Genomic DNA, 24,038 nt, shown 5'->3' on the forward strand with positions numbered 1-24,038 from the left:
TGAGGGAGGAGAGGAGGTTTGATATGGTTGAAGTTGGAAATAGCTGCATCAGAAGAAATGGAACTTCTTCTCCCTGATTTTTCTCACTTAAGGTTAGGATTCCTCCTTCTCTCTTCCCTCCCCAATCAAATAGCACATTTATTTCTGAGTTAGCTTATAAAATAGAAGACAAACCCCTGTTTACCGGATTGGCTGACTTATTTCTATGCAGCCTTATTCCATGCTCTCTACAACTGAATGTAGTTCTTTGTCAGCAACTAAGGTCTAATTCTGTAAGGTCTCAATTGACAGACTCTTCCAGCACCTCCTGGCATGAATTAACTACCCACCGATGTGGAGGAGAGACCATCTAGGCATGGCATTGCACATGAATGGGAAGCTAAGCTAACTGAATTCCAAGTTAGCGTCATGTTGCTGAAAGTGTTGTAATAAAATCTGTTCTGTCCGGAGATCAACATAGCCACTTGGGTGCTGGATTTAGGAAGAATATCACTTCTCTGATTATAGAGCTGCAGCCTTCAATATTGCACAGGTGAACAAACTCATCAGAGCCATTCTAGTCAGTGCCAGGCTCTTGGAGTGGACAAGCTGGCCCAGTAGGTGAATCAGCAAGTTGTTCCCTTGTTAGGCGTTTGAAAAGATGCCATCCTGCGCTGCTTTTTTCTTATTTATTTTAACCTGTTTGCATCTTCTGCCCCAGCAGGCATTACTATTATTGCCTTCCTGACCTAGTTTTGTTGCCAGAGGGCAAAGGGAATTGCCTAGCTATGTAAAAATGGGCGTCATACCAGATTCTGGTCCAAGTTAAGACCAAGTACACGGACGTGTGGGGGGAGGAATGCAATACTCTTCCTGGATCTGGTCCAGAATATCTTAATGCTGGCCCTCTTTGAGAAGCAGTGACTTTGTACATGGCATATCATAGACGTATCATCCCACTCAAAGTTAAAGTATCAGAATGTGGTGAGGAAAATCTCCAAACATGCAGCTTGTACATAGCTTCCGAACAGGAAGTTTCAAACCTGTCTTAAGTATTCTTAATTCTTGCATATTGCAATGTCACACAGTGGAATCTTCTTGGGTTTGTTTGTTTTTTTTTGTCACCCTGCCCCCCCATGCCCCCATAAAGAGAGAGAACTTTTGTGCCACTTGTTCTGCAAAACTGATATTCTTCTGTGTAACTATGCCTATCAACATCACTTAGGTCTCACCTTCTCCCAGATTTGGCATCTAGCATATTACGGAACATGATGTTATGTGCAGCTTTGACTTATATTTATTCCACGATGCAAATGTTATTGGTTAAAATTGGACTACAAAGTTAAGTGTAATCAGACTCATGCATAGTTAAGTTACATTGAAGCTATTGCACAGATGTTAGCTGGGGACATTCAAGGTGCATAGCCCGTCCACAAAATAGGAAGACTTCCCCCCCACCCCCCATGATATAAAATAATCCTTCTTATCTTCCAGACAACTCTTCCAGAACAGTAACTTCAGCAGCAGCAATGGCAGCACAGAGGACTTGTTCAGAGACAGCATAGACTCGTGTGATAATGATATCACTGAAAAGGTGAGGAGCCTTCACATCATGATTGCTAGATTCAGCAGAGCTGTTGTTGGTGCAGCCGGAGACATGTCTGTCTACCAGAAAGAGCCACCAGAGGTGGCTAGTAGATATGGGCAAGTGAGCTCAGTCAGGATTTCTGATGAAAAGTGAGTAATATGGAATATCCCAAAGTTAATGTTCACTTCCTCTCCCAAAAGAAGTAGAAGAACCTAAACAAAAAGAGAACGAAAGTACAAGCTAAGAATTCTTTATTGAAATATGATGAAGTCTAAGCTTGATTAATACGTAAGCCTTTCACTGAGCAAGAAAATGAAAAAGCAACAATGGGTCTGATTCTCACTTCCACCAAATGCCTGGTCAAAACGTAGCTTTTGTATTGGTATTTCAGTTGCACGTGAGATGTGTGTGATTTTTAAAACTAAAATAGTTATCCCAGTAAAACTCCTGCATGGGTACAGTTATAGAGAACATAAGTGTTTTATGCCAGCATAGTTTATTCTCTCCTCCCCCCATCCGAGAATAGCTATGCCAGTATAACTGCGTCTACCCCAAGTGGTTGTACTGCTTTAACTACACCGGTATAGTGATAGTGGGACAACTTCTGTGTCTAAACAAAGCCCTTAATGGGGCTCTGGCTCTGGCAGTGTAAAGGGGCCTTTAAAATTGATAAACCAATCAGGTCAGTATGAAGGACATGTACATCCACTTATGGCCCCTCTGGGCTGCCAGAGCAGCATAAAGAAGCCTTAATGTGAATGAGATTGGGCCCAGTATGTCAGTCTGTCAATTCCATTATCAAAGTAGCTGCTACTTAGCTCAGTTTCCCAAGCTGAGGCCCAGTGGGTTGATGTCCAGAATTTACATAAGCAAACCCAACCTTTAGGTGCCTCATTTTTTGAGCCCAACTTCTGAGGCACCTTACAGGGGCTTGATTTTCTGGGAGGTGAGCGCTCCCAAATCCAAACTCAGGCTCAAGGCATCTCAAATTGGGCTTCTAAAATAAGGACACTCTCTTGGCCTCTGTGACCTGCCCAAGCTGCAGCAGCAAGTCCATGGCAGAGCTCTGTATAGAGCCCAGGTTTTTCCTTCCAGCCGGGGGCCCTGTCCCAGTCCGTCACTTTCCCTCCAACGGGCTGTGCCTACAAGCACCCTTCAAGGGGGTCCTGTGAGAGTCACTTTGGTAGAAGCCAAGGCTGCCTAGCGCCTTGGAGGATTCACCCTCATAAGCACTAAATCTCATTGCACTACGTTGTTGCAAGAAGCTGGGTGTTATTTATGCAAATGAAGTAATGACAGCCTGTCTGTCACAGTGATGCTAAGTAGCTTAATTTCTCTCTGTATTTAATTCCAGTAAATATGCACTTGTATGTGTCAATTCATTGTGCGTTTGCATTGATCAGTTTTTGGGGACATGAACTTAAGGGAAGATCAGAACGAGAAGCACCCCTGCTCTCTTGGAAGTGTGGACCTTTTGTATTAAGTTTTGCCTTTGGCACCTTAGTGCAGCTTTGCCCCCTGTTGTGGCTTAGATGTAAGAGGTTGGGTGGGTGTGAAAGAGACTCAAATCCTCTTCTCTTTCTAGGTCACTTATTTAGAAAAAAAGGTGACGGAACTGGAAAATGATAACATGACAAATGGAGACCTGAAGAGCAAACTGAAACAGGAGAACACACAGCTAGTTCACAGGTAATAAAACATGCAGCCTGCTTCCTCTATGCCATGTCACTGCAGTACCTTCAGGAGCAGAGCTATAGTGAGACTAAAAGGAAAGTGGAAATCCAATATTGGATCCCAGCTGCTTAGATAGAATGAAGTGTGAACTTTCAGTTGAATTTTGTGCATGTCACTGTCATACACAGAGCAAGTGTCCTCAAAGTTTTTAATCTGGGAAGCCCAAAAAATGGAACTGCACAGTCTTGCTGCATGTGCAGTGAATTGTGTCCTTTAATCAAGCTTAGCAATCTAGCGGTTATGCTCCTGCCAAGCAGAGTATCTGACTTGCTTGCAGCTGGCTGTCCAGGGAGAGTCATCTCACATCATGCTATGAAGGGGATGCCCCCGTGTCTTTTATGGTATACATACTTGCAGCAGAAAACTGGCCTACATCTAGAGAGAAAATACAGAGAGTGGCCATAATAGAGAAATAAATATTCCTTAACTTTGGCTGCTGGGAAGTATGCATACAAAGATCTAAGTGGTAAATCAGTATAGAATAAAAGAGGTGTGTGTGTGTGAGTGAGAGAGATGCTCTTGAACGTGGTGTGTGGGCAAGTGTTTGAAACTGTTACCACAATGACTGACTTTCCTAGAGTTAATGAACTAGAAGAACTGTTGAAAGACCAGGAGACATCAGCTGAACAAACGCTGGAGGAAGAAATAAAAAGGCACAGAGAAGCATACAGCAAATATGAAAAAGAAAAGGGCACTGAAATTGAACTGCTAAATACAAGGTAAAAACATACTGGCTGGCAAGTTGGGGTGATGTGTTGTCTAGATCCACATAGAAGCAGGTGATGACTGTTTTTCCTCATGTGTTTTTTTTTGTAATCCACTTTTTCGATTAGTATATGAACCTAGATTGTGTGTTGCCTTGTGTGCAGATGGTTAGGGGTTAGATACTTAAAATAATTGAAGAGACATTTAGTTGCCTAATACCCAAAAGCATGTTAGGCTCTTCATGTGTAAAAAGGATCCCTGCCCCGAAGAACTTACCGATTACCAAGACCCCAATTCTCCCAGCTGATCCCTGTTCAGAGCCCCCTTAGCAGAGGTCTGCCCATGCAGAACAACTTGATAGACACTATACATACCCCAAAAGGACGGGAGAATGGGATACACTTGGCTTTTCCCTTGAGTTGAGATTTGTTGACTCCCTGCTCAAGTTGCATTGTGGCAGTGTCTCTTTTATGGCATAAGAATGAATGTGGCATGTAAATGTATGTCACTAATGGCTTTCTGGGCACCTACCATCACTCAAGTCAAAGAGGAAAATAATTACCCTCACACCACTGACACAACCACCCAACTGCAGTCAGCTGCCAGATGTTCTCCCAGATGTACATTCAGCCAAGGGCCTTGCACTGGGCTCTGAAGGATGCCAAGCTGTGGCCCTGGCATACGGTGAGGAAGCAAAATCTGTTAGAGAGAGCCTCCTATGGGCATGCCCAAGAAGCCTATAAAGCACAACCATAAAACTAGAACTCAGGCCAAGGGCTCTATTCTTGTTGCCTCTACATAGATACAGGTGTCTATTTTATCCCCATCTTCAACCAGGACAGGAAGGATGTGAGACTGATTCTCTGCTGTCTTGGTCCTTGGGAAGCTACTTATACCTGTGCAGAATGGGTGTAAAAAGCTGCTAGAATGCTGTTAAATTACTGCCGAAGGTTCAGGGTGGCAAGTCAGGCCCTGCATATTCTGTCTTTGTGCAAGAGATGCCCAGTAGAAGCTTAGAAGACAGTAAAAGTTCAGTTGCCTTTTTTATTACCAGCTTCATATATTGACACGAATCAGTGCTATCTCGGCAACAATTTAATGTAGAAGTCCATATGAGCAGCTTAAATAAGTAGGTATTTGGCTTTCTAAAATTAGTGATTCAAGGGATGAACTGGGACCAACTGTATCGGGAACTTCTCTGTGGCCTGGTTCCTTTCTATTAGGTTCTGTTCGGGGTCTTATGCCATGTCCATCCCCCTCACATCCAAATGTGCATGTGGATCTTTGGCCACTTAAACCAAGTCAGTGATTGTGCTGAAAACCACTAGGAGAAGTTCTTTGTATTTAAACACCTACATTCAATAGAGAGACAAGATGAAAGGGGTTTTCTAGGGAGCATGTTTCTCTCAGTCCCCCACACTTTTCCTGCCGATTGTGTTTACTGTAGGTCTCGCTGTCTTTATACAGGGTTCAACAGCTTGAAGAAGAAAATGGTGAACTCAAAACCACGGTGTCACACGACTGAAATCGCAAACTGAGAAACTAGATGAGGTAATTAAACTTCTGTGTAGTGAGTGACTGCTAGTCAACTGTGCGGTTGATGTGAGGGCAAAAAAATCAGTCACTAAACGATAGGGTTTTTTAATTGGCAATTCCCAAAATAAGAGAAATAATGTAAATGGATTTGGGAGATACTTAACACACCTAAAGGAATATTTCTGAGGTGAACTTCAAAGTGACTGACTTTTATAGTCCTGTCCAAGGCCCATTGAAATGAATGGGTGTCTTTCTGTTGACTTCATTAGGCATTAGATCAGGGACATAGTGAGTTTTCCTTTCAGCATGGTAAATAAATTGCGTTCTCCTAAACTAGTGGAAAACCGAAAGGTTTTGCAAGATGGCAGGGGATGAGGCAGAGAGTTATCTATCTGTCTTCCTCAAATGGCAAGTTTGTGTTTAACCTTTTATGCTTTGAGAAATTATCTCCCTAAACTATACAGAAATATCTCACTTTTCTGGCTCTCTGCAGAGAAATGGCCAGACGGGAGAGTTCTGGAATAGTCACTGACTGATAAAATACCTGTTTTTGTTATCCTTGGAGACTGCTTGTTTATATAGTGGCCCCGACCCAGCTAAGTTCGAGTACACTCAGAACTTCCATTGATTGAATACAGCTCTGCATGCAGACAGCTGAAAGGCTCAAGCTCCGGGAGATTAAGCTTCTAGTTGCAGCATGGCACTAGAGTAGCTGCACCCGTGCTGATGAATGGCGTTGGCCGACGAGCATGGCGTAGAACAATGACATGGAAACGTGATGGGCTGGGGAAGTCCAACTTGGCTGTGAAGTTCCTGGTTTGTTTCAGGAGAGGCAACGCATGTCGGATAGGCTAGAAGACACCAGTTTGCGGCTGAAGGACGAGATGGACTTGTACAAAAGGATGATGGACAAACTGCGACAGAATAGACTAGAGTTTAACAAAGAGAGGGAAGCTACGCAGGAGGTGGGTATGAGCAGAGGTGCAGAGCCTGCTTCGGCAGCCTTCCCTTGCAAGAGTGAGTAAAACAGGTGCACTGTCATGTGCAAGGGCGGCCACAGCAGGACCTGGGAATGATAATGTTGATGTGGCAATTCCCCTAGGAGCACCGATTGTTTAACCCTTATATTGCAGGAGTGCCTAGAGGCCTTGAGCAGGTGGGCAGCCCCTTTGTGCTAGGCACTGTACAATCACATAGTGACAGTCCCTGCCACAATTGTAAACTTTCGAGCTGGTCTCTCACGATCTCCGTGCCTCCGAATATGTGCAGCTAGGAAGGTATCTTTCAAGCTTCCTTAGATACCCTTGCACTTCATAAACTGGCTGTGTGATCAGCACTTCCCAAAAGCGGGTGCTGAGGTGCTGGTTGTGTTGCAGAAGTGCCCAGCTGTTCCGATCTGGATCGGAGCTACACTGCACCAGTTATCCTGCAAACACCTAGGCAGTCCCTGCCCTGAAGAGCTGATCAGTTCTTGTGCAGGTGGTCAGTCGCTGTTTATTGAAATGGACCATCCTCTCCATCTCCTTGCAGCTCATTGAGGACTTGCGAAAGGAACTGGAGCATTTGCAGCTGTACAAACTAGACTGTGAGCGCCCCGGCCGGGGGAGAAGTTCCTCGTCGAGTGTGAGTGAATTCAATGCAAGAACGAGGGAAGTGGAAATGGAGCATGAAATTAAACGGCTAAAGCAGGTGAGAGGGGTGGGGGCCTCCAGACCTCTCATGTTCCTGGGGGTGATGTTTGGATAATAGTGCAGAGATGCTGGAGAAATATCTCGAATTGTAACTTTTATCAACAAACTCCCAATAGAGACGTTCATTGACCTGAAATGGAAGATCTTTATAGTGTTTGCATTTCTTAAAAGACTTCCCAAGCTGTTTGCTTTTTGAAAGGATTGTAAATGCAGCCTGCATAGTGCAGGAGGCATATTCATGCATTTGTGTGTGTCTCCTATGCAATGACGCACGTGGGTTGACCATGAGATCCAAACTGGAGACTTTCAGATCCATAGGCCATGTCACTTTACTAAGGAAGTAACTGTTAGCTGGCATCAGTAGTAGGCTGCTTTCCTTTTATATCAGTGGTCCCCAAACTTTTCATGGTCCTTCCCTGGGACAAGGAGTGGGGCTGCGGCTGATGGGGAGGGGGGCCAAGGCTGGGGGCAGGTCTGGGGCCGGAGCGAGAACAGAACCCTGGCCAGGGGCCGAGGGTGGGGCTGGGGCCGGGGCTGGGAGCAGAGCTGTAGCCGGGAGTAAAGGCTGGGGCCAGGAGCAGAAGCTGCAGCTGGACCTAGTGGGGGGCCAGGAATGGAGTCATGGCTGAGAGGTGGGGGCAGGATTGTGTCCCACAGTTTGGGGACCCTGGCGCTATATGGACTAGACATTAAAAGCAATCCATGCACAAGTAAACGTGGTATCTGTGCACACAGGATGTTTTGCCAACTTGGGCATACAAAATAATAAAGGCAAATTGGAGATTAAAGTTGGGGCACTTTTGTCTGTGTCTGTATTTTTCTCCTCAATATGACTGAGTTCTCAGGGTCATCAGAAGAAGTCTGGCTGGAGTCTAGTTGCTTGAAGACTGTCCCCAAAATTGGAAGGTTTACAGTAATATAATCATGTTGGAAGACACAGATGAAGATAGGGATGATAGTTTTCCATTTTCTATACTAAGTGGCTGAACAAAGTGAAGATACACATGGGTGGGTTTTTTTAAGCTTATCATGCTTGGCATGGAAGCTGATCCACAGCTGGGATCAGTAGGAAACGTCTTCTGTGAATGTTCTGTAACATTCCACAATTAGGTGGAATTATTGTGTGGAATTTAGGTCTTTCTCTGAAACCCTTCAGTGTTTGGCCATTCTTAGAGGTACCTTGGTAAAGGGCATATCTTAGAACAGTTGAAAGTGACATGCAAAACAAAAGCGATGTTCACTTTCATGTCATCTGAGCAGTTTTTCTTTCTTTTCATGAAAACTCCATTCCATTTTCTTTCCTATTTTAATAGGAGAATCAGAAACTTCGTGACCAGAATGATGACCTTAATGGACAGATCCTAAGTCTTAGTCTTTACGAAGCTAAGAATCTCTTTGCAACACAGACAAAAGCCCAATCACTGGCTGCTGAAATCGACTCTGCATCAAGAGATGAGGTAATGCAACTGAGAGCAAAACCATGCTAATCACAAAATATAAAAGTGAGACCAGATTAACTGTCAAGGTGAAAATTCTTACACAGACAAATCAGCAACATAATTCCTGTTTTGCCAGGAATTAGGAGTGTAGCTAAATCTAGTGATATTTTCAGATGCTTATTTTAGCATCATCCAACTAGTTTCATTATAATCAAAATAATAGAGAAATTCCATCTTAACAGGGGTTTGTTTCAAAGGATGGCAGCACTGAATCTAAAGCCTATCTATTTAAGGCACTGACCGCTGTTACAGACACTGTTTCTTGTTTAGCACGTGCCATATGGTATCTCACTTCTTCAAGTGCAGGTCTAGATTTTCTGATCTGATTTATTCCACTGTCAAGCTAGAGTAACTCCATTAACTTCAGAAGTGTGACTTAGGATTTACTCCTGTATAACCAAGAGAGAATTTTGCTCATGCTTCAAACTGAGTTTACATATTGGCTCCTCGTTTTCAGCTGGCACAGCTTGTGAAAACCCAGCACACCTCCAAGTTGCTAAGAAGCCCTAAACCATACTGCATACTTTAACTAACCAGTGCTTACGTACCTTGCTGAACCAGGGACTTGTGGAGAATGGTTGTATGATGTCAGTTGGTGGAATTTTCCTCAGGGCTAGTCTACACTAGAAGCACTACAGCGGTGCTGCTGCAGTGGGTCCAGTGAAGATGCTCTATGCCAGCAGGAGAGAGCTCTCCCTTCGGCAGAATAAATCCACCTCGGTGAGAGGTGATAGCTGTGTCAGTGGGTGGTATAGTCACACCCCTCAGCAACATTAGTTATACCGAAGTAGGTGGCGGTATAGACCTGGCCTCAGAGTAAGACAAACTACGTTTTTGCTGCCACCAAAATAATTCTTGTACCAGTCTTTAATCTTAGCAGGACTAACGCAGAACTTCTGGATCACTTTATAATACTGAGTAGCATGCTGCCAAAGTGGTCCTGCTCAATTCCCCTGTCTCCTTGTTAATTGCAATGGTTTGTTCAAATAATGCAATTTTGATCGGGCGAGGAGGGGAAGAATCAGACACATTCTCTACAGAGATGAGCTCTAAGAGGCACATTTAAAAAAAAACAAAACAAACCCCTGGCTCGAGAGAATAAAGAAAGTGTATCTCAACAGGAATGCCAAACTACTGTTGTGTTGAAATATATATGATAAACCTACATTCCCATCCAGCTGGAGACCTGGAGGTGCTGGCCAAGATTTTCCAAAGTGACTAGTGATTTTTTTTTTTTTTTGGAGCACCCCAATTTTTAGATATAAATAGAGACACACCAGAAACTGATATCCAAGAGACTGATTTTTTCAGAGGGTGGGTCCTTAGGACTTCTTAAAAAACTCATGCCTTAAATTGGGCACTGAGGGTATGGCTACATTTGGAATTTCAAAGCGCTGCCGCGGCAGCGCTTTGAAGTGTGAGTGTAGTCAGAGCGGCAGCTTACGGTGTAGCGTGCAGCACTGTGAGCCGTGCTCCCAGTGCTGCTGCCCTGATTACACTGACACTTTACAGCGCTGTATCTTGCAGCGCTCAGGGGGGTGTTTTTTCACACCCCAGTTGCAGCACTGTAAAGTGTGAGTGTAGCCAAGCCCTGAATCTCTGTCACTGGACAGCTTTGGCCACTCTTTGTCATCTCAATATCACAACCTGCCCTGCTAATCTCTCAAAGAGACAGCTGAGCCTTCAGACCTTCTTCTTACTCACAATATCAGCCTGGGATTTTGCTTCTAGTCTGATTAAAAGACTCCACGTAGGCTGCCCCAACTAACTCTCTTTGGCCATGTCTACATCTAAAATTTTGCAGCGCTGGTTGTTACAGCTGTATTAGTACAGCTGTATAGGGCCAGCGCTGCAGAGTGGCCACACTTACAGCAACCAGCACTGCAAGTGGTGTTAGATGTGGCCACACTGCAGCGCTGTTGGGCGGCTTCAAGGGGGGTTCCGGGAACGCGAGAGCAAACCGGGAAAGGAGACCAGCTTCGCCGCGGTTTGCTCTCGCGTTCCCCGAACCACCCTGCAAACCGCAGGGAAGGAGACCTGCTTGCTCGGGGTTCCGTTCCGGGAACGAGAGAGCAAACCGGGAAAGGAGACCAGCTTCGCCGCGGTTTGCTCTCGCGTTCCCCGAACCACCCTGCAAACCGCAGGGAAGGAGACCTGCTTGGTCGGGGTTCCGGGAACGAGAGAGCAAACCGGGAAAGGAGACCAGCTTGATTACCAGAGGCTTCCTCCTTCCACGGAGGTCAAGAAAAGCGCTGGTAAGTGTCTACATTGGATTACCAGCGCTGGATCACCAGCGCTGGATCCTCTACACCCGAGACAAAACGGGAGTACGGCCAGCGCTGCAAACAGGGAGTTGCAGCGCTGGTGGTGCCCTGCAGATGTGTACACCTTCAAAGTTGCAGCGCTGTAACTCCCTCACCAGCGCTGCAACTTTCTGATGTAGACAAGCCCTTTGTTTCTGGTTTTCCTCCCCAAAAAGGACGCATCTTGTGTCTTTGCTTGACAAACGTCCTGCTGTCACCATAACTTAGTGGACCATGTTTATTAAATTTCAGACCTGTTTTAAAAAAAAATTTCATCAGTGTGTTTTATCGTAATAATTTTGGCTTAAGATTTTAAAGGCCATCTAATAGAACTGGATGCCCCAAACCCATTAATTTTAGTGAGCACTGGAGATCCAAATCTCTTAGACAGCTTTGAAAACCTCAGCCTAAACATACTGTGTATATAAAGCAACTTGTCTTGAAACGAACTAAAGATGCTCTCAGATCCTAAGAGCTTTGGTGAAAGGACAAAATATACATTTTCCCTGCACGTTAATATAGCACCAAAGGTGGATTATTGATGATTTCAAATAGATTCTTTTTTATTTCCACAGAAAACTGTGGCCTCAAAACATTATATATGTTATAATTCTCACACTCTGTATTTACAGCACCTTTTTTTTCTACAGATGTAGGAATGCTTTAAAAAGGTTTCATTAATATACACGCTAAGATGAGGAAACAGACACATGTACTCATGCAGGAGCAGGCAGTGTGGGCTAGTGGATAGAACACCGGACTCTGGGTTAGGAGCCCTGGATTCTATTTACAGCTTTGCCCCTGACTCAAGTGACTTGCTCAGCAGGACTTAGAGGCATGTCTACACACACAGTGCTGCAACTGCTCCGCTGCAGTGCATCTGGTGAAGACGCTCTCTGCTAACAGAGAGCTCTCCTGTTAGTATAAAAAAACCACCTCCACAAGCGGCAGAAGCTGTCAGCAAGAGAAGGTCTTCCGGCGGCTTAGTGCTGTCTACACCAGCGCTCATGTCGGCAGAGTTTGTCATTCAGAGGGATGACTGTACCACCCCCCTGAGCGACATAAGTTACCAGACATAAGTGCCTGTGTTAGCTAACTGCATAATGGGGATACTTATCTACCTTTTTGTGTCTTCACTTTGCAATCACTTGGGGTGAGGGTAGAGCAGAGAATCATTAGAGGCAATGAGTAATTTTTTTCATACAAAGGTGACCCGAGGCCAAGCCTTATCTAATCTTAGTTTACACAGGGCTGTAGGTAGGAGTGACATTTTGCATTAGATACTTAACTTGGGAATCTTTGTTTCAGCTCATGGAAGCTCTTAAAGAACAGGAGGAAATAAACTACAGATTGCGACAGTATATGGACAAGATTATTTTGGCCATCCTAGACCACAACCCATCTATCCTGGAAATAAAAAACTGAAGGACACACAAAGCAATTGCCTGATATTTCTGCACGTGCCACTGGATCTAAACATCACTCTGATACTGTAAATGATTCTATATATATCTTATGTGTGAGTGTGGTATGTTTTATATGATGTCTGGTACACTTATCTGTGAGTCATCAAATTGGCTTGATTTTTTTTTCATGCACTTTCAATATCTGACAAGATCGCTACTGTATATTAATGTAATAACAATATAACTGGATCACGGTGTTTTAGCTACTGGACATAATGACTCTACCTCTGATTGTAAGGGTGAAATACAATGGAAACATATGGATGTCTCCCCTCCCTTTAAGAACAAGAGTTACTCTTTCATTCTTTCAAATGAATGAGGGTACTCCCAAAAACTGGACATATCCAGGTGTGATTCCTGACTGGTGCTGACTACATCACTCTCTGTTGAATTTAGCTTTGCCAGAGCTTTACTACTGAAACCACAATGAGGTAAAAATAAACATTTGGTCAAACCTGTATCTTAAAAAAAAAAAAAAAAGAGGAATATCTGTATTGGGGGAGGAGATCAAACTGCAGAATTGTTACTATCTATGTAAAAACACCATCCACTTGTGTGCCACTGTCAGCAAAAAGTGCTTTTAATATGAAGGCCACATATCCAACATCAGGATGATTGCCAGTCTGTTGTCTAATGTGGGCATGTGTATATATTGTGCCTAGGTTTCTATAGCATTGAGGAATTGCTATGCATGCCCTTATTTTCAGGGGTTTATCACTGGGCCATTTTAAAATTAATTCTGGGATCCTACTCCTCTGCATTTTAAGGCTTCAGCCAGGGAACACATTCTGTTTCTTTTAAATGTTACGGGCTGCATGCAAATCCACTTCATTATTTTAAAGAAAAACTTTAAGTTAAACAACTAGCTTATTTCCCTTCCCCACCACCAAAGCACACAGTTCCACTTCTGGGGGTGGGCGGGGGTGGGGGAGAATGGTGGGGTCCTCCTGCAGTTTTGCAGTTGGTTAATCCCTGATGTAAACTAATTTAACCTTTTGGAGTGGTTAAAAGTAGAAAGCACACTTAAGACACCAGTAACAGGTAATGTGTTCCACCCCCAACCCCACTGTTTCACACTGCACAAGAGCCTGCATTCACCACCCAAATTTCCTATCCCAGATACTATATCTCCTGTCCGAATACACACACATTCATATGCTCTGAATCAGGAAAGTACACAAGCACTTGCTTAGCTTTGAGCATATACTGTACTTCCATCCCACTGGAGTTAAGGATATGCTTAAAGTTAAGCACTTGCGTAAGTGCGGTCCTGATTAGGGATGGGTATAAACACTATTTATGTGCTTCCTGAATTGGGTCCATTTCTGTAGAATTAAGACCTTTTAACTAAAAGTAAAATCAGCTAGAAGTTAAATGCTGTGAAATTTTATTCCACGCACTAAACATCTGTTTAAAAAAAAATGTAAATAATTTACACGCTTTAAACTTAAAAAAAGGGTGTGGGAGGAAAAAATCCACCCTTTGTTTCATACCAATTGGCACAAGCAGGGAAACTCTCTGGTCTGTTTCTCTGTAATCAAATATCTGGCTTTTGCCTACAGGCACAGAGATGTTTTCTTGTTTGTTTTAACACACTCCTTGAAAATGGACTGTTGCAGTAGATGTGACTGATTTTCTGTATATAGCTGCTGTTGGCAGTTTGTCTCACACCTACCATTGTCTTTATGTATTTTTGTTTCTGTATGTAATGCATTTTTTCCGTAATCTGAATACTTAGAGCATGTGTTGTTACCGATGTAAATATATATATTTTTTTTCTGCAGCTGCTGTACTCTTGCCTTCAGTGATATCTAATTGGAGTAACGGGCAGGTGCGGGGAAGCACTGAAAATGGGCTTTCCTGAAGGCAAGACCATAAAACCAATTCAGTTATTTATTTGAATCCATCAGTTGTTAAGCTCTAGGTAGGGCCATGGGACTGGAGAAGGCTAATGATGAAAATGTAATTGTCCTTTCAGGCCTGGGTGAACTGTATAAGGGCTCATCTCTACTAGAAAAATGTCATTTTGGTGTTTAACATTAAATGCTTAAGGATAGATTCTTAGCAGAGGAGATTAGGGAGAAGGGATCTCTCTAAGCCACCCCTTTGCTCCCCTGATTTTAGAGCAGCCAGAGGGCAAAATTGAGTCCATAGTAACTATGCTAAATTACACGGGATCTGGCGGTCTTGCACTGGTTCCACCGTAGGAGATGAGGCAGAGCATCATCCCCTCCCCCACTCCTTGCTTCCCCCATAAGGGGACTGATGGGGCAACTGATGAGGCTGAAACAGCTGTGCCAGCTTAATCCTACCCAAGGATTTCCCTCTAGTGGAAGGATCCTTCGCTGCAGAGCTGTAACAAGGAATTTTTACGCCAACGCAAGGGCCGGCTCCAGGCTCTTCGGTGGCATTTCAGCAGAGGGTCCCTCAGTCCCTGTCGGAGGGAAGAACCTCCCGCCGAATTGCCACCGCCATTTCAGTCATTCTTTGACTGCAATTTGGCAGCGGGTCCTTCCCTCCGAGAGGGACTCAGGGACTCGCTGCCAAAGAATGAATGAAGTGGCGGTGGCAATTCGGCGGGAGGTTCTTCCCTCCAACAGGGACTCGGGGACCCGCTGCCAAAGAAGCAGTGGCAGAAGAGCTGTCGCCAAAGCACCGCTGATCACGGTAGAGGTGCCGCCCCTCCGCTTTGCGCGCCCAAGGCAAGTATCTCACTCGCCTCGCCCTTGTTACGGTGCTGCTTCGCCGTGCTTCAGCACTGACGTTTCCACCTGCTTTGTGCTGCCTCTGAGTCTGTGCCATGGATCTGGCCTTCTGCCTACACATGGACTATCCTGTGTTTAAAATCGTGTAAGCTGTCCATAATTAACCTTAAGATGTGATCTAGGTTTAGGTGGCCCTTGGGGTAAACTATGACCAGCAGACACAATACTAGACCCAGTGGTCCTTGTTTGTAACTGTGCTAAAGTGCATTTTTACTATTCTAAAGCAATGAAATTTGCCAGTGTAGATGAAGTTACTGCTGTTTCAGATTGGAAACTGTTCCCTTGTTTAAATATTAGGGGAAATACTCAGGTTTTCAAACATTTTTCTTTTAAATAAACAAAGTCCAACATTCAGAATTTTGTAATGTAACACTTTAAAAGCCTTTATGAGGGTGGGGCCAGTCAATTGATGGTTTTGAGTAAAGAGTGAATAAGGGTTTCAGGTTTTGGTTAATGGAAAATTACTAAATTGGATGTTTTAGCAGCTGAAAGCCTGCTCACATTGAACTCAACAGCAAAACTCCCCTGGAGTTCAGTGGATGCAGGATTGGGCCATACATAATTAGGGTCAAACTCACCCCTGTGCAGAGGACTTATCTGAGCAGTAAATAGTCTGTTTCACTTAAATCCTCACAATAGCATTTGAGCTACCTGTACACATAGGTCAATTTCATGCTTATGGCTAGATTTTTAGAAGTGTTTAACAGGTGACAGGGCAGCTGCTGGGTGCTAAGAACTTGAAAATCTGTTCCTCAATCCATAGTGTTCTAAAACAGTTGCCTTAAATAGGTTTTGATTGCATAAAAGGCAATTACATCTCCATGCCTGAGGGGAATTACTTGATATGATAGTTTGTATATTTATTTTTAATGTTACCTTTTTCTGAATGAAGAAATTTATTTTCTCTCAGGAGTCACTATTCTAAAAAACAAAGCTGTAGTTCAGACAACTTAGGTCTAATATTAGATCTGCAGTAACTAGTGACATGGGTAAGACCAAGTTGTCTGTTGCACACAAGCCTTGGGATAAAAGAAGTTTTTCCTATATCTGATGCAATGTCACATCAATAATGAGGAGTCATTGCCTTGACAGAGACTTATGGGAACACAACCTGCTATTAACATCTCAACTTGGACACAGCAGAGACTCTGGCCCTGTAGAACAACTTTGGCAGAGTGGGAAGGAGACCCCCAGTTGTAGCCCCCAGCTGTGCTGGCTTTCTGACTCCCCTCCCAACCACATAGCAGGGGAAATGCAAGCAGTTTCTGCTGCCTGCTTGGGGCAGAACCTAGGATCTAGTCTGTATTTTATACACACTGCCTGAGCCTGCAAACACTCAAGCATGTGTGTAACCACTGATATGACTGTTCCCGTTGAACTTCACCAGAGGAAAGTCACTGATGTTGGCATCCATAGGACTGGGCCAGTGCAGTCATCTGTGCCATATTTACTGAGCAATGATTTATCTTGCTGGGTAGATGATTTCAACTCAGATTAAAGTATTAATCAATCTAGTTTTTTAATGTTACAGTACCTTCACATTCTAATAATACCCCAGTACAACAAACATTTCTATACTGAAAATGAGCTTTTAGACTCTGACAGCCTAAATTCTGTCCAAGATACCATATCTGTATTTATCTGCTTCTTACATGAAGCATGTTCTCTCTGCTTCAGATCCTCAAGCTAAAGCAACATTGAGGTCAACCTAAATGCAGAGGGGTCTTCTTGTGCAATGGGAAAAGACAATTTACTTCTTGCCAGAAGTTGCACTCAAGTACTAAACACAGACTATTGTGGGAAAAGCATGGTTTGTTTATTTCTTTCAGAGTCACTGAAGTCAAGCCTCAAATCCTTTTGGTCAGTAGTTACATGTTGAGGGCCAGTTCTCCAACTGATGCATATTTAGTTTTAATTTCAGTGGAGTGCCACAGATTTATACCAGCTGAGGTTCTGGCCAAGAAACTTTAACTTGTACTGACAAGGGAAGGAGAGAAAATGTTTCATATATTATTTTGAATCTTTTCAGTTTTATTAGTTCTGAAACAGGACCCTAGAGCTGGTTGGAAATTTTCACATTAAAAAATTGACATTGATTGACAAACTTTCACATGCCCACCTCCTGACCTTTTTTTTTTTTTCTGAGATCTGTAGGAGGGGGAACGAAAAAAAAAGTCCAACTAAAAAGCTTACTTCTTTCTCTAAGGCAGTTTTTTTTCTGGTGGGAGTAAATTCAGGTTTTTTCAACCAGCTCTACAGAAGAATTACTATAGTTTAATTAATCCACTTAGGACACTAATGAGAGATGAAGGTCTGAATTTCTGCTGGTATAAAATGGTGTAGTACTGTTTAAGTTAATGGACCTGTCTAGTCAACACCAGCAAAGAATTTGGCCAGTTATACTTATATTGGCAGTTTATGACACTAAATCTAATGTAGAAATGAGTGTGCCCTGCAATAACACACTGACCCAGCTGGGGAAGTGGATTAATAAGAAAAGTCAGTATTAAATGTCCTCTCTGGCTTAGGTCTAGTAACCTGGGATAAGTGTCAAGCATATTAGAATTTTAAAACAAATTAATACATTAACTTCTCTGATTTAAATAGCAGCAAATACAAGGTTGTCTGTCATCCTTTAAACAAGGGGGAAAAGAAACCCTCATTTGTGTAGTGTTTTCAAGACAACCTGAATCGGGGGGCCTGTTCGACACTTTCAACTCCCATTGAATCAATGGCAAAACGGCCTGTTGCATTCCACAGGAGTTGGATCACACTTTCTGTGAGCAGATCGCTCCGCGTAAGTAATACTGGTCATCTGTGTATCAAGTGTCATTACGGTAGCTGCTCCCGGAAAGTCATCAAAAGGGCATGGCAGTCACAGTGTAACACGACTAAACTGTAATGTTAATGCTTCAGGTTCATTCCTGTTGTGTGGTACATATTGTTTTAATACTTTTAAATAGAGGATTATTGATCTCAACAGCTGCTTGTTACTTGATGCACAGCAAGTTGGGGGAGGGCAGAGGGGTGTTAATGAAACTTTGTGTGTAGAGGTTGATATGGGTTACAGGATGCATTAGGTTTGCGTTCTGTAACCTTGAGGTACAATGTTTTGTTCTGTCTCTACAGGCTCTTTGGCGGGACTTTTATTTTTCCTCTTGTACTTTTGTGAAGTCAACTGAACGCCTACAAATGAAACACGTTGGTAACTTAACTTAAGCAAAGAGTATGTTATGTTGGCGCACACATTGGCTGAACTGGGTTTGTGGGTTCTTATCTTAGATTATTAGAGCTGGTCAAAAAAAAAAAAGTCAGACACTTTGAAGAAAAATGGTATTTTTTTTCTTTAAAATGTTTTGAAATATTTCTTCCACTCCCTCCTCCGCCCTTTTCCTGTTTCTATTCTGATACCAGGAAAGAAGGATAAAAAAGGGGAGAGAAGCAAACTATTTAAATTTGCAATTTTAAAAAATTAACATTTTTGTTCAAATTTCCCATAAAAAAACTGGCCCTTTTACCTGCTCTAATGAATTACATCATGCTGTTTTGCCTAGTGGAGCTCTAACTGGTGGTGATTCCATTTTCTAAATCAGAGAGATCTGATCAAAAACTTACCAGGGGCAAATTCAAGTCTGTGGAAGGTTAAGGGCCCGTAGACCAGATTTGTTTACCTACAGAACAAGGCAAATTATTGATAGCTTGAGTATGTTAATAGCAACCTGTTTGAGGAAGTTTTTTGGTGCTGAATGACAGATTTTAGGAAAGGTATGAGAATGACTTGAATCTGCTCTTTGGGGACTGATCCTGCATTCCTTGGGCAGTCAAAACTCCCACTGACTTGAGGTTTGGCTGTCCAAGGAATGCATGATTACGTCCTTAAGCTACAGGGGAGCAGTCCTTCAAGCTGCCTGCATTATCCAGTTGTCTCAGCCAGGATACGGAGCACCTGTTTCCAGGGCTGAGAAGGTAGAGTACGGTGACTGACTATTCAAGTCTATACAGTGGTGGGTTTTTGTGTGATGGGTCTTACGTCTCTGGAGGTATCTGGTAGGATTTCCCCCCACTGTTCCTACCACTGTCTTAGTGCGACATGTGATAGCACCAACAGGAACACTAATGTAGACTGCATGCTGGAGTTTGAACCATCATGCTGCCCTGCCCGGCTCAGAGCAGGTTTAAATGATCCAGTGCTTGAAACACAAGCTGACCTCAGTAGCTTGTCTCTGTTAGAGCCCCACTGCTGCTGTCACTGATGGAGATGAGCCAGCAGTAGCAACAGAGGAGAGGAGGTTTTAGAGGAGAAAAAAGCCTATTGTAGATAAGAGCTTAATGGGCCTATTTACCCTGACCAAGGAAAGCGTGTTCGCTCCACAGCTGGTTTTTAAAAAAAAAAAAAAAAAAAGTGTTGAGGGAGATCCAGAATTTTGCCAACATTTCTACTGAATTTTTCCAAAGGTCAAAATTTTACCAGTTTCAAGAAATGTGACCAGCTCTAGTTAGTGGCTCTGTAGTGAACTGTGCTTTGGGTTAATACAGAGGTGTTAGCCTAATTTCTTTGACTGGGGTGAAGAGGGCCTCTGTAACAAAGTATGTAGGCTAATAGCTTTGAGGATCAGTATAATGTGGATGTTTAGCACTTGCTGTTGCACATGGGAAGAACTGCCAGAATAGCAAGAGACGCTTGGTACTCGCTCCCAAATAGATTTGGGTAGTACATGCTCTCACGCAAGAGAGACTAGGGATTGTGCATTTAGCTCCCTTTTGCTTAGAGCTGATGCCCATCATTCAGTCACAAGAACTCTAGCCTCACATTTCTTAGGTATAAATCCTTCTTTGCAAGGTTTCTAAACCTAAAAGCCTGTACATGTAAGCAGAGCCCAAATCTATTTAGGGTGCAATTCTGCAGTCCTGTCTTGGGCATGATCCATGATGTGAATTTTTAGAGAGCTGAGGGGAAACAAATATTAAGCAGTCATCCTGGTTATCAGAAGCTCATACCAATAGACTGGGAGGGTAGTTGCTTTTATTGCATGATTTTGAGATATAAATACACACTGAGAGAGCTAAATAGTGTAAAGCATTGTTGAGGATAATATTAAAGTGACTTTTGGCAGCCACCAGAAAGATAAGGTGCAGCACTTATCTATTCAATGGACTTCAGATCATGTCCAGAGCTCAGAGTAAATAACAGACTCCACGCAGGAAGAGTCTTGCTTCCAAATGCCAATTCACACTTGCTGGCTACCATCACTTGGCTCACAAATAACTAGCCAGGTTGCCCTTTAAGGGTTTACCTTGACTAGGATTTAAAGGTATGGTGGTAGCAGGGGCCAGCTAACTGACCTGTTCTAAAAGTCCAGACAAGGCCGTGTATAATCTTAAATCATGCTGAGCTGTTCAGCATTGCTGCTGTTAAGGAAATTCACTGCCTTCTCTACACTCATCTTTTAGAACGAATTGGTCACCACCATCAGACAATGCATCTTTAAATCCTAGAACTGATAAACCCTTAATGGGTCTTTCACAACGCATGTGCCGTTAATCTGTAGTTTGAGTCAATAAAATCCATTGCGCTATATAATTTACTGGCAGTTGCTCCAGTAAGCAGGGGAGGAACTTTTTTTAACTGGATCTCACCAGAGCACATCCTCTACCACACCCATGTCCTTGAGCATCACTTAACCTTTTCACTGCTGCACAGAAGAGCATGTGCCTGTCTCGGTGCTTATACCGTGCCCACCACCATGATATCGGAGTGTTTTAGGGTGCCCATTTTAAACAAACGGAGGAGAATACACCTGAAATGCTTCACATCAGGGAATTTTTAGATATTAAAATTCTTGGGACTTTAATCACATTCAGTAACCAGGCTGTTGCTATCCACAGCTATAACATGGTTACTGAAGACAATTAAGATCCACTCTGTGTTACATGCACCATGTTTCAGCCAGTTGCCTTGGTAAGTTCAATCTGCAGTGTAGATCAGCCCTAAACCAGTCCAGAGTGAGGTTGCACCTAAGACATTCCTCTAGCTTTTCTCTCCTGCTCTGCATAGCAACCTGGTTAAATGCCGTGATTCAAACCTATATTTGCAAGACAGAGCCTCACCATGTAGCTTAGCCCAGCACCCTGCACCTCATAGACAGATGCAGATCATCATACGTATGTATGGATTGCTGTAGTTAAGGGCACTTTTTAGCCAAGTCTGTGATACAATAAATTCCACTGTAAATATTACATTGCATTCCTTAAATTGGGGGCGTTGGGGTTTTGGAGGGACAATAAACTAAAGTCTTGCAGCTGTTTAACTGTAAAAGTAATCCTTAGGTTCCTTTTTTTCTTTCTCTTTTTGGGTAAAAACTTGAAGCATAGTGGAAAATATGTATTTAATAAAACTAGAGGTCCTTGATCCATTTCCTGCACCCACTTTGAACTTGCACACAATTTTATTTAACTGGATGTTAGTGTCACAGCTGTAACAGTAGAGCTGTCGACTTTCCTGGCACCATTCTTAGTGGAGTGAATTCACTGTGGTCTGTGGAGGTGGAATAAAGCCCTCTGGACAACTTAAGCTGCAGGTCAAGCTTATGAAGAAAGGTGTGGGCAGGGGTCCCCTCTATGCACCACAGAGGACATCTCTTTGCGGGAGGCTGGCACTTAAATGGATCCAGTATCCAGCAACCACCCTGTAGAGGGATTGCAGCTATTCCACCCTACAGACTGGAACAGACCATGCATGACTGTTCTGTAACCCCGGTCTTCCCAACGTATACCCCATCTTGTCTTCTACCCTGCCCAAAGCCCATTTCCCTGGGCTTGGTGCAGGGAGAATTTCACTCCACATGAAGACTTTAGTATACTACAGAGCAGTAAATGTTGCACTTACAGTATGTTTAAATACTGGTATATTTTGAGAATTACTGTAAATTCTATCATGGGAGCCATTCAGTTTGCTTCGTTGCACAGACTGTACTTACGTTTATTGCATGGTCATTTTTAGTCCTTGTGCCTTTACTCGCCTGCCATGAGGCTACAGATTTTTTTCCCCAACTTATCTATTTTGGGCACATACATAATTTTTTTTCCATTTGATCTTCATCTCTGCGTTTCATGTACTGTAAAGGTGTATATGTAAAATAGACCAGATTTGTATTTCATGTGCCTCAATGGGATGTAAAAAGAATACTCATTTTGTACAGGTTTTTCTTAGAAGCACTATGTCATGTCCTAACCTACTTAGCAAATTAAATTTAAAAATAATTAGCAGTTCTCTGTTTTATTTTAGAAGCATCACATCGGATGCATGGTATCTTTTGTAAAGTGATGTGTCTCACACACACACACACACACGCACGCAAGTGCTAATCTATTGTGCTAGTGTCATTTATTATAAGGCCAGTTGTATCTTGTCCGTATCAGTGAGTTCAAAATAACTAAACCCCTACATTTAGTTAGGTCTTGATTTAACAAGTATGGTTTTTATTCTCTGTAGAGGTGAGTGGTTTCCTTTTACTTCAAATGACCAGGAGACAAAAATCTCTTTCAGACAAGCAGCTCATTTCAGGTCAATTTCAGTTTAAGGAGTAGATTTTTGGCAATTCATTTTGCCAGCAGAACTAAAAGTGAAATCAGAGGACCTACTGATTCCCACACTGTACCAGAGTTAAAATGCTTTGCAGTTCATCCTGGGATTGGCTCTACTCTCATGAGTGGGAATTCCTCCAAAGAATAGGCTTTGGGATGCAAGGTGTTAGTTTGAAAATAAATGTGATGATACAGCAGGGGGCTGGAATAAGTAACTTGCTGTCTGAAGGGAAGATCTACACATACTTTTTGTACCGATTTAACTGGCAGTTTATATACTTAGAGCAGTTCCCTGCTCTGGGCAGTTGTGCTGGTATAAAAAAACAAAAGGTGCTTATGTTGGGTTATTTTTTAGAAATAAGCTCTACCTAGACCAGGATCACTGCAGCTGCAGTTGCATGATTTGATTATAGTGATTTCTACATCGATACAGATAAAATGGTACAAAAGTTGTGCAGAAATGTCCTAATGAGCAGTGCATGGTGAACCCCTCTATGGCTCTTCAGAAGAATGTCTCCCCGCCCCGAGCTTTCACATTGCCCACAAAGCTGCCGTGTGCTGGCTGTGGGTTTGGTCAATGGTAAAACGCCCAGTGACTTCAGCGGAGGGCTTAATCCAAAACATAAAGGAACAGACGCCTGTTGGCTTTGGATCAGGTCCTAAATACACTAGAGCAGGGGTTCTCAAACTTCATTGCACTGTGACCCCCTTCTGACTCCCAGGGCAGGAGCCCTCGGGCTTTGGCACCAGGCGGTGGGGCTTGGGCTTCAGCCAGTCTAACACCAGCCCTGACGATCCCATAAAAATGGGCTTGTGACCCACTTTGGGGTCCCAACCCACAGTTTGAGAACCGCTGCATTAAAGCATGACAGTCATACCAATACATCAAGGATTTCAAAACACTTCACAGAGGGGGAAGCTAAGGTGCAGGTCTCATGTGCATCCTTGAGCTGTTAAAGCAGAGCCAGGAGCTGAAGCAAGGCCTCTGGCTTCTCAGTATAGTTCCTGCTCATTGAGCCACGGAATCAGAAACCAGAGTAGGAGGCTGGATCCTCTCTATCTCTGGCCGGCCAGGGACCTGGCTTGAAAATTGCTTAGTGCCCCAGAACTGCGCCAGATGAAATTGATGGGAGCTGAAGACCATTTGGAATTTGAGGGCGCTCATCTTAAACGATCAGGCCCCCGAAT

At 43.3% G+C, this 24,038-nt stretch overlaps 1 protein-coding gene across 1 annotated transcript in view; it reads left to right on the forward strand.

Annotated features, from left to right (window-relative positions):
- Positions 1-22,526, forward strand: part of RAB11FIP4 (RAB11 family interacting protein 4) — a 226,700-nt gene extending 204,174 nt beyond the window's left edge. Inside the window, 9 exon segments of the mRNA XM_030534485.1 lie at positions 1,474-1,573; positions 3,153-3,256; positions 3,880-4,020; positions 5,474-5,516; positions 5,519-5,557; positions 6,370-6,507; positions 7,073-7,231; positions 8,547-8,690; positions 12,344-22,526. Of these exon segments, the coding sequence (XP_030390345.1) occupies positions 1,474-1,573; positions 3,153-3,256; positions 3,880-4,020; positions 5,474-5,516; positions 5,519-5,557; positions 6,370-6,507; positions 7,073-7,231; positions 8,547-8,690; positions 12,344-12,460 (985 nt within the window). The 3' untranslated portion in view covers positions 12,461-22,526.
- The last annotated feature ends 1,512 nt before the right edge of the window (positions 22,527-24,038 follow it).

The sequence above is a fragment of the Gopherus evgoodei genome, chromosome 15, assembly GCF_007399415.2.
Source record: "Gopherus evgoodei ecotype Sinaloan lineage chromosome 15, rGopEvg1_v1.p, whole genome shotgun sequence".
In the NCBI taxonomy this organism is placed as follows: domain Eukaryota; kingdom Metazoa; phylum Chordata; order Testudines; family Testudinidae; genus Gopherus; species Gopherus evgoodei.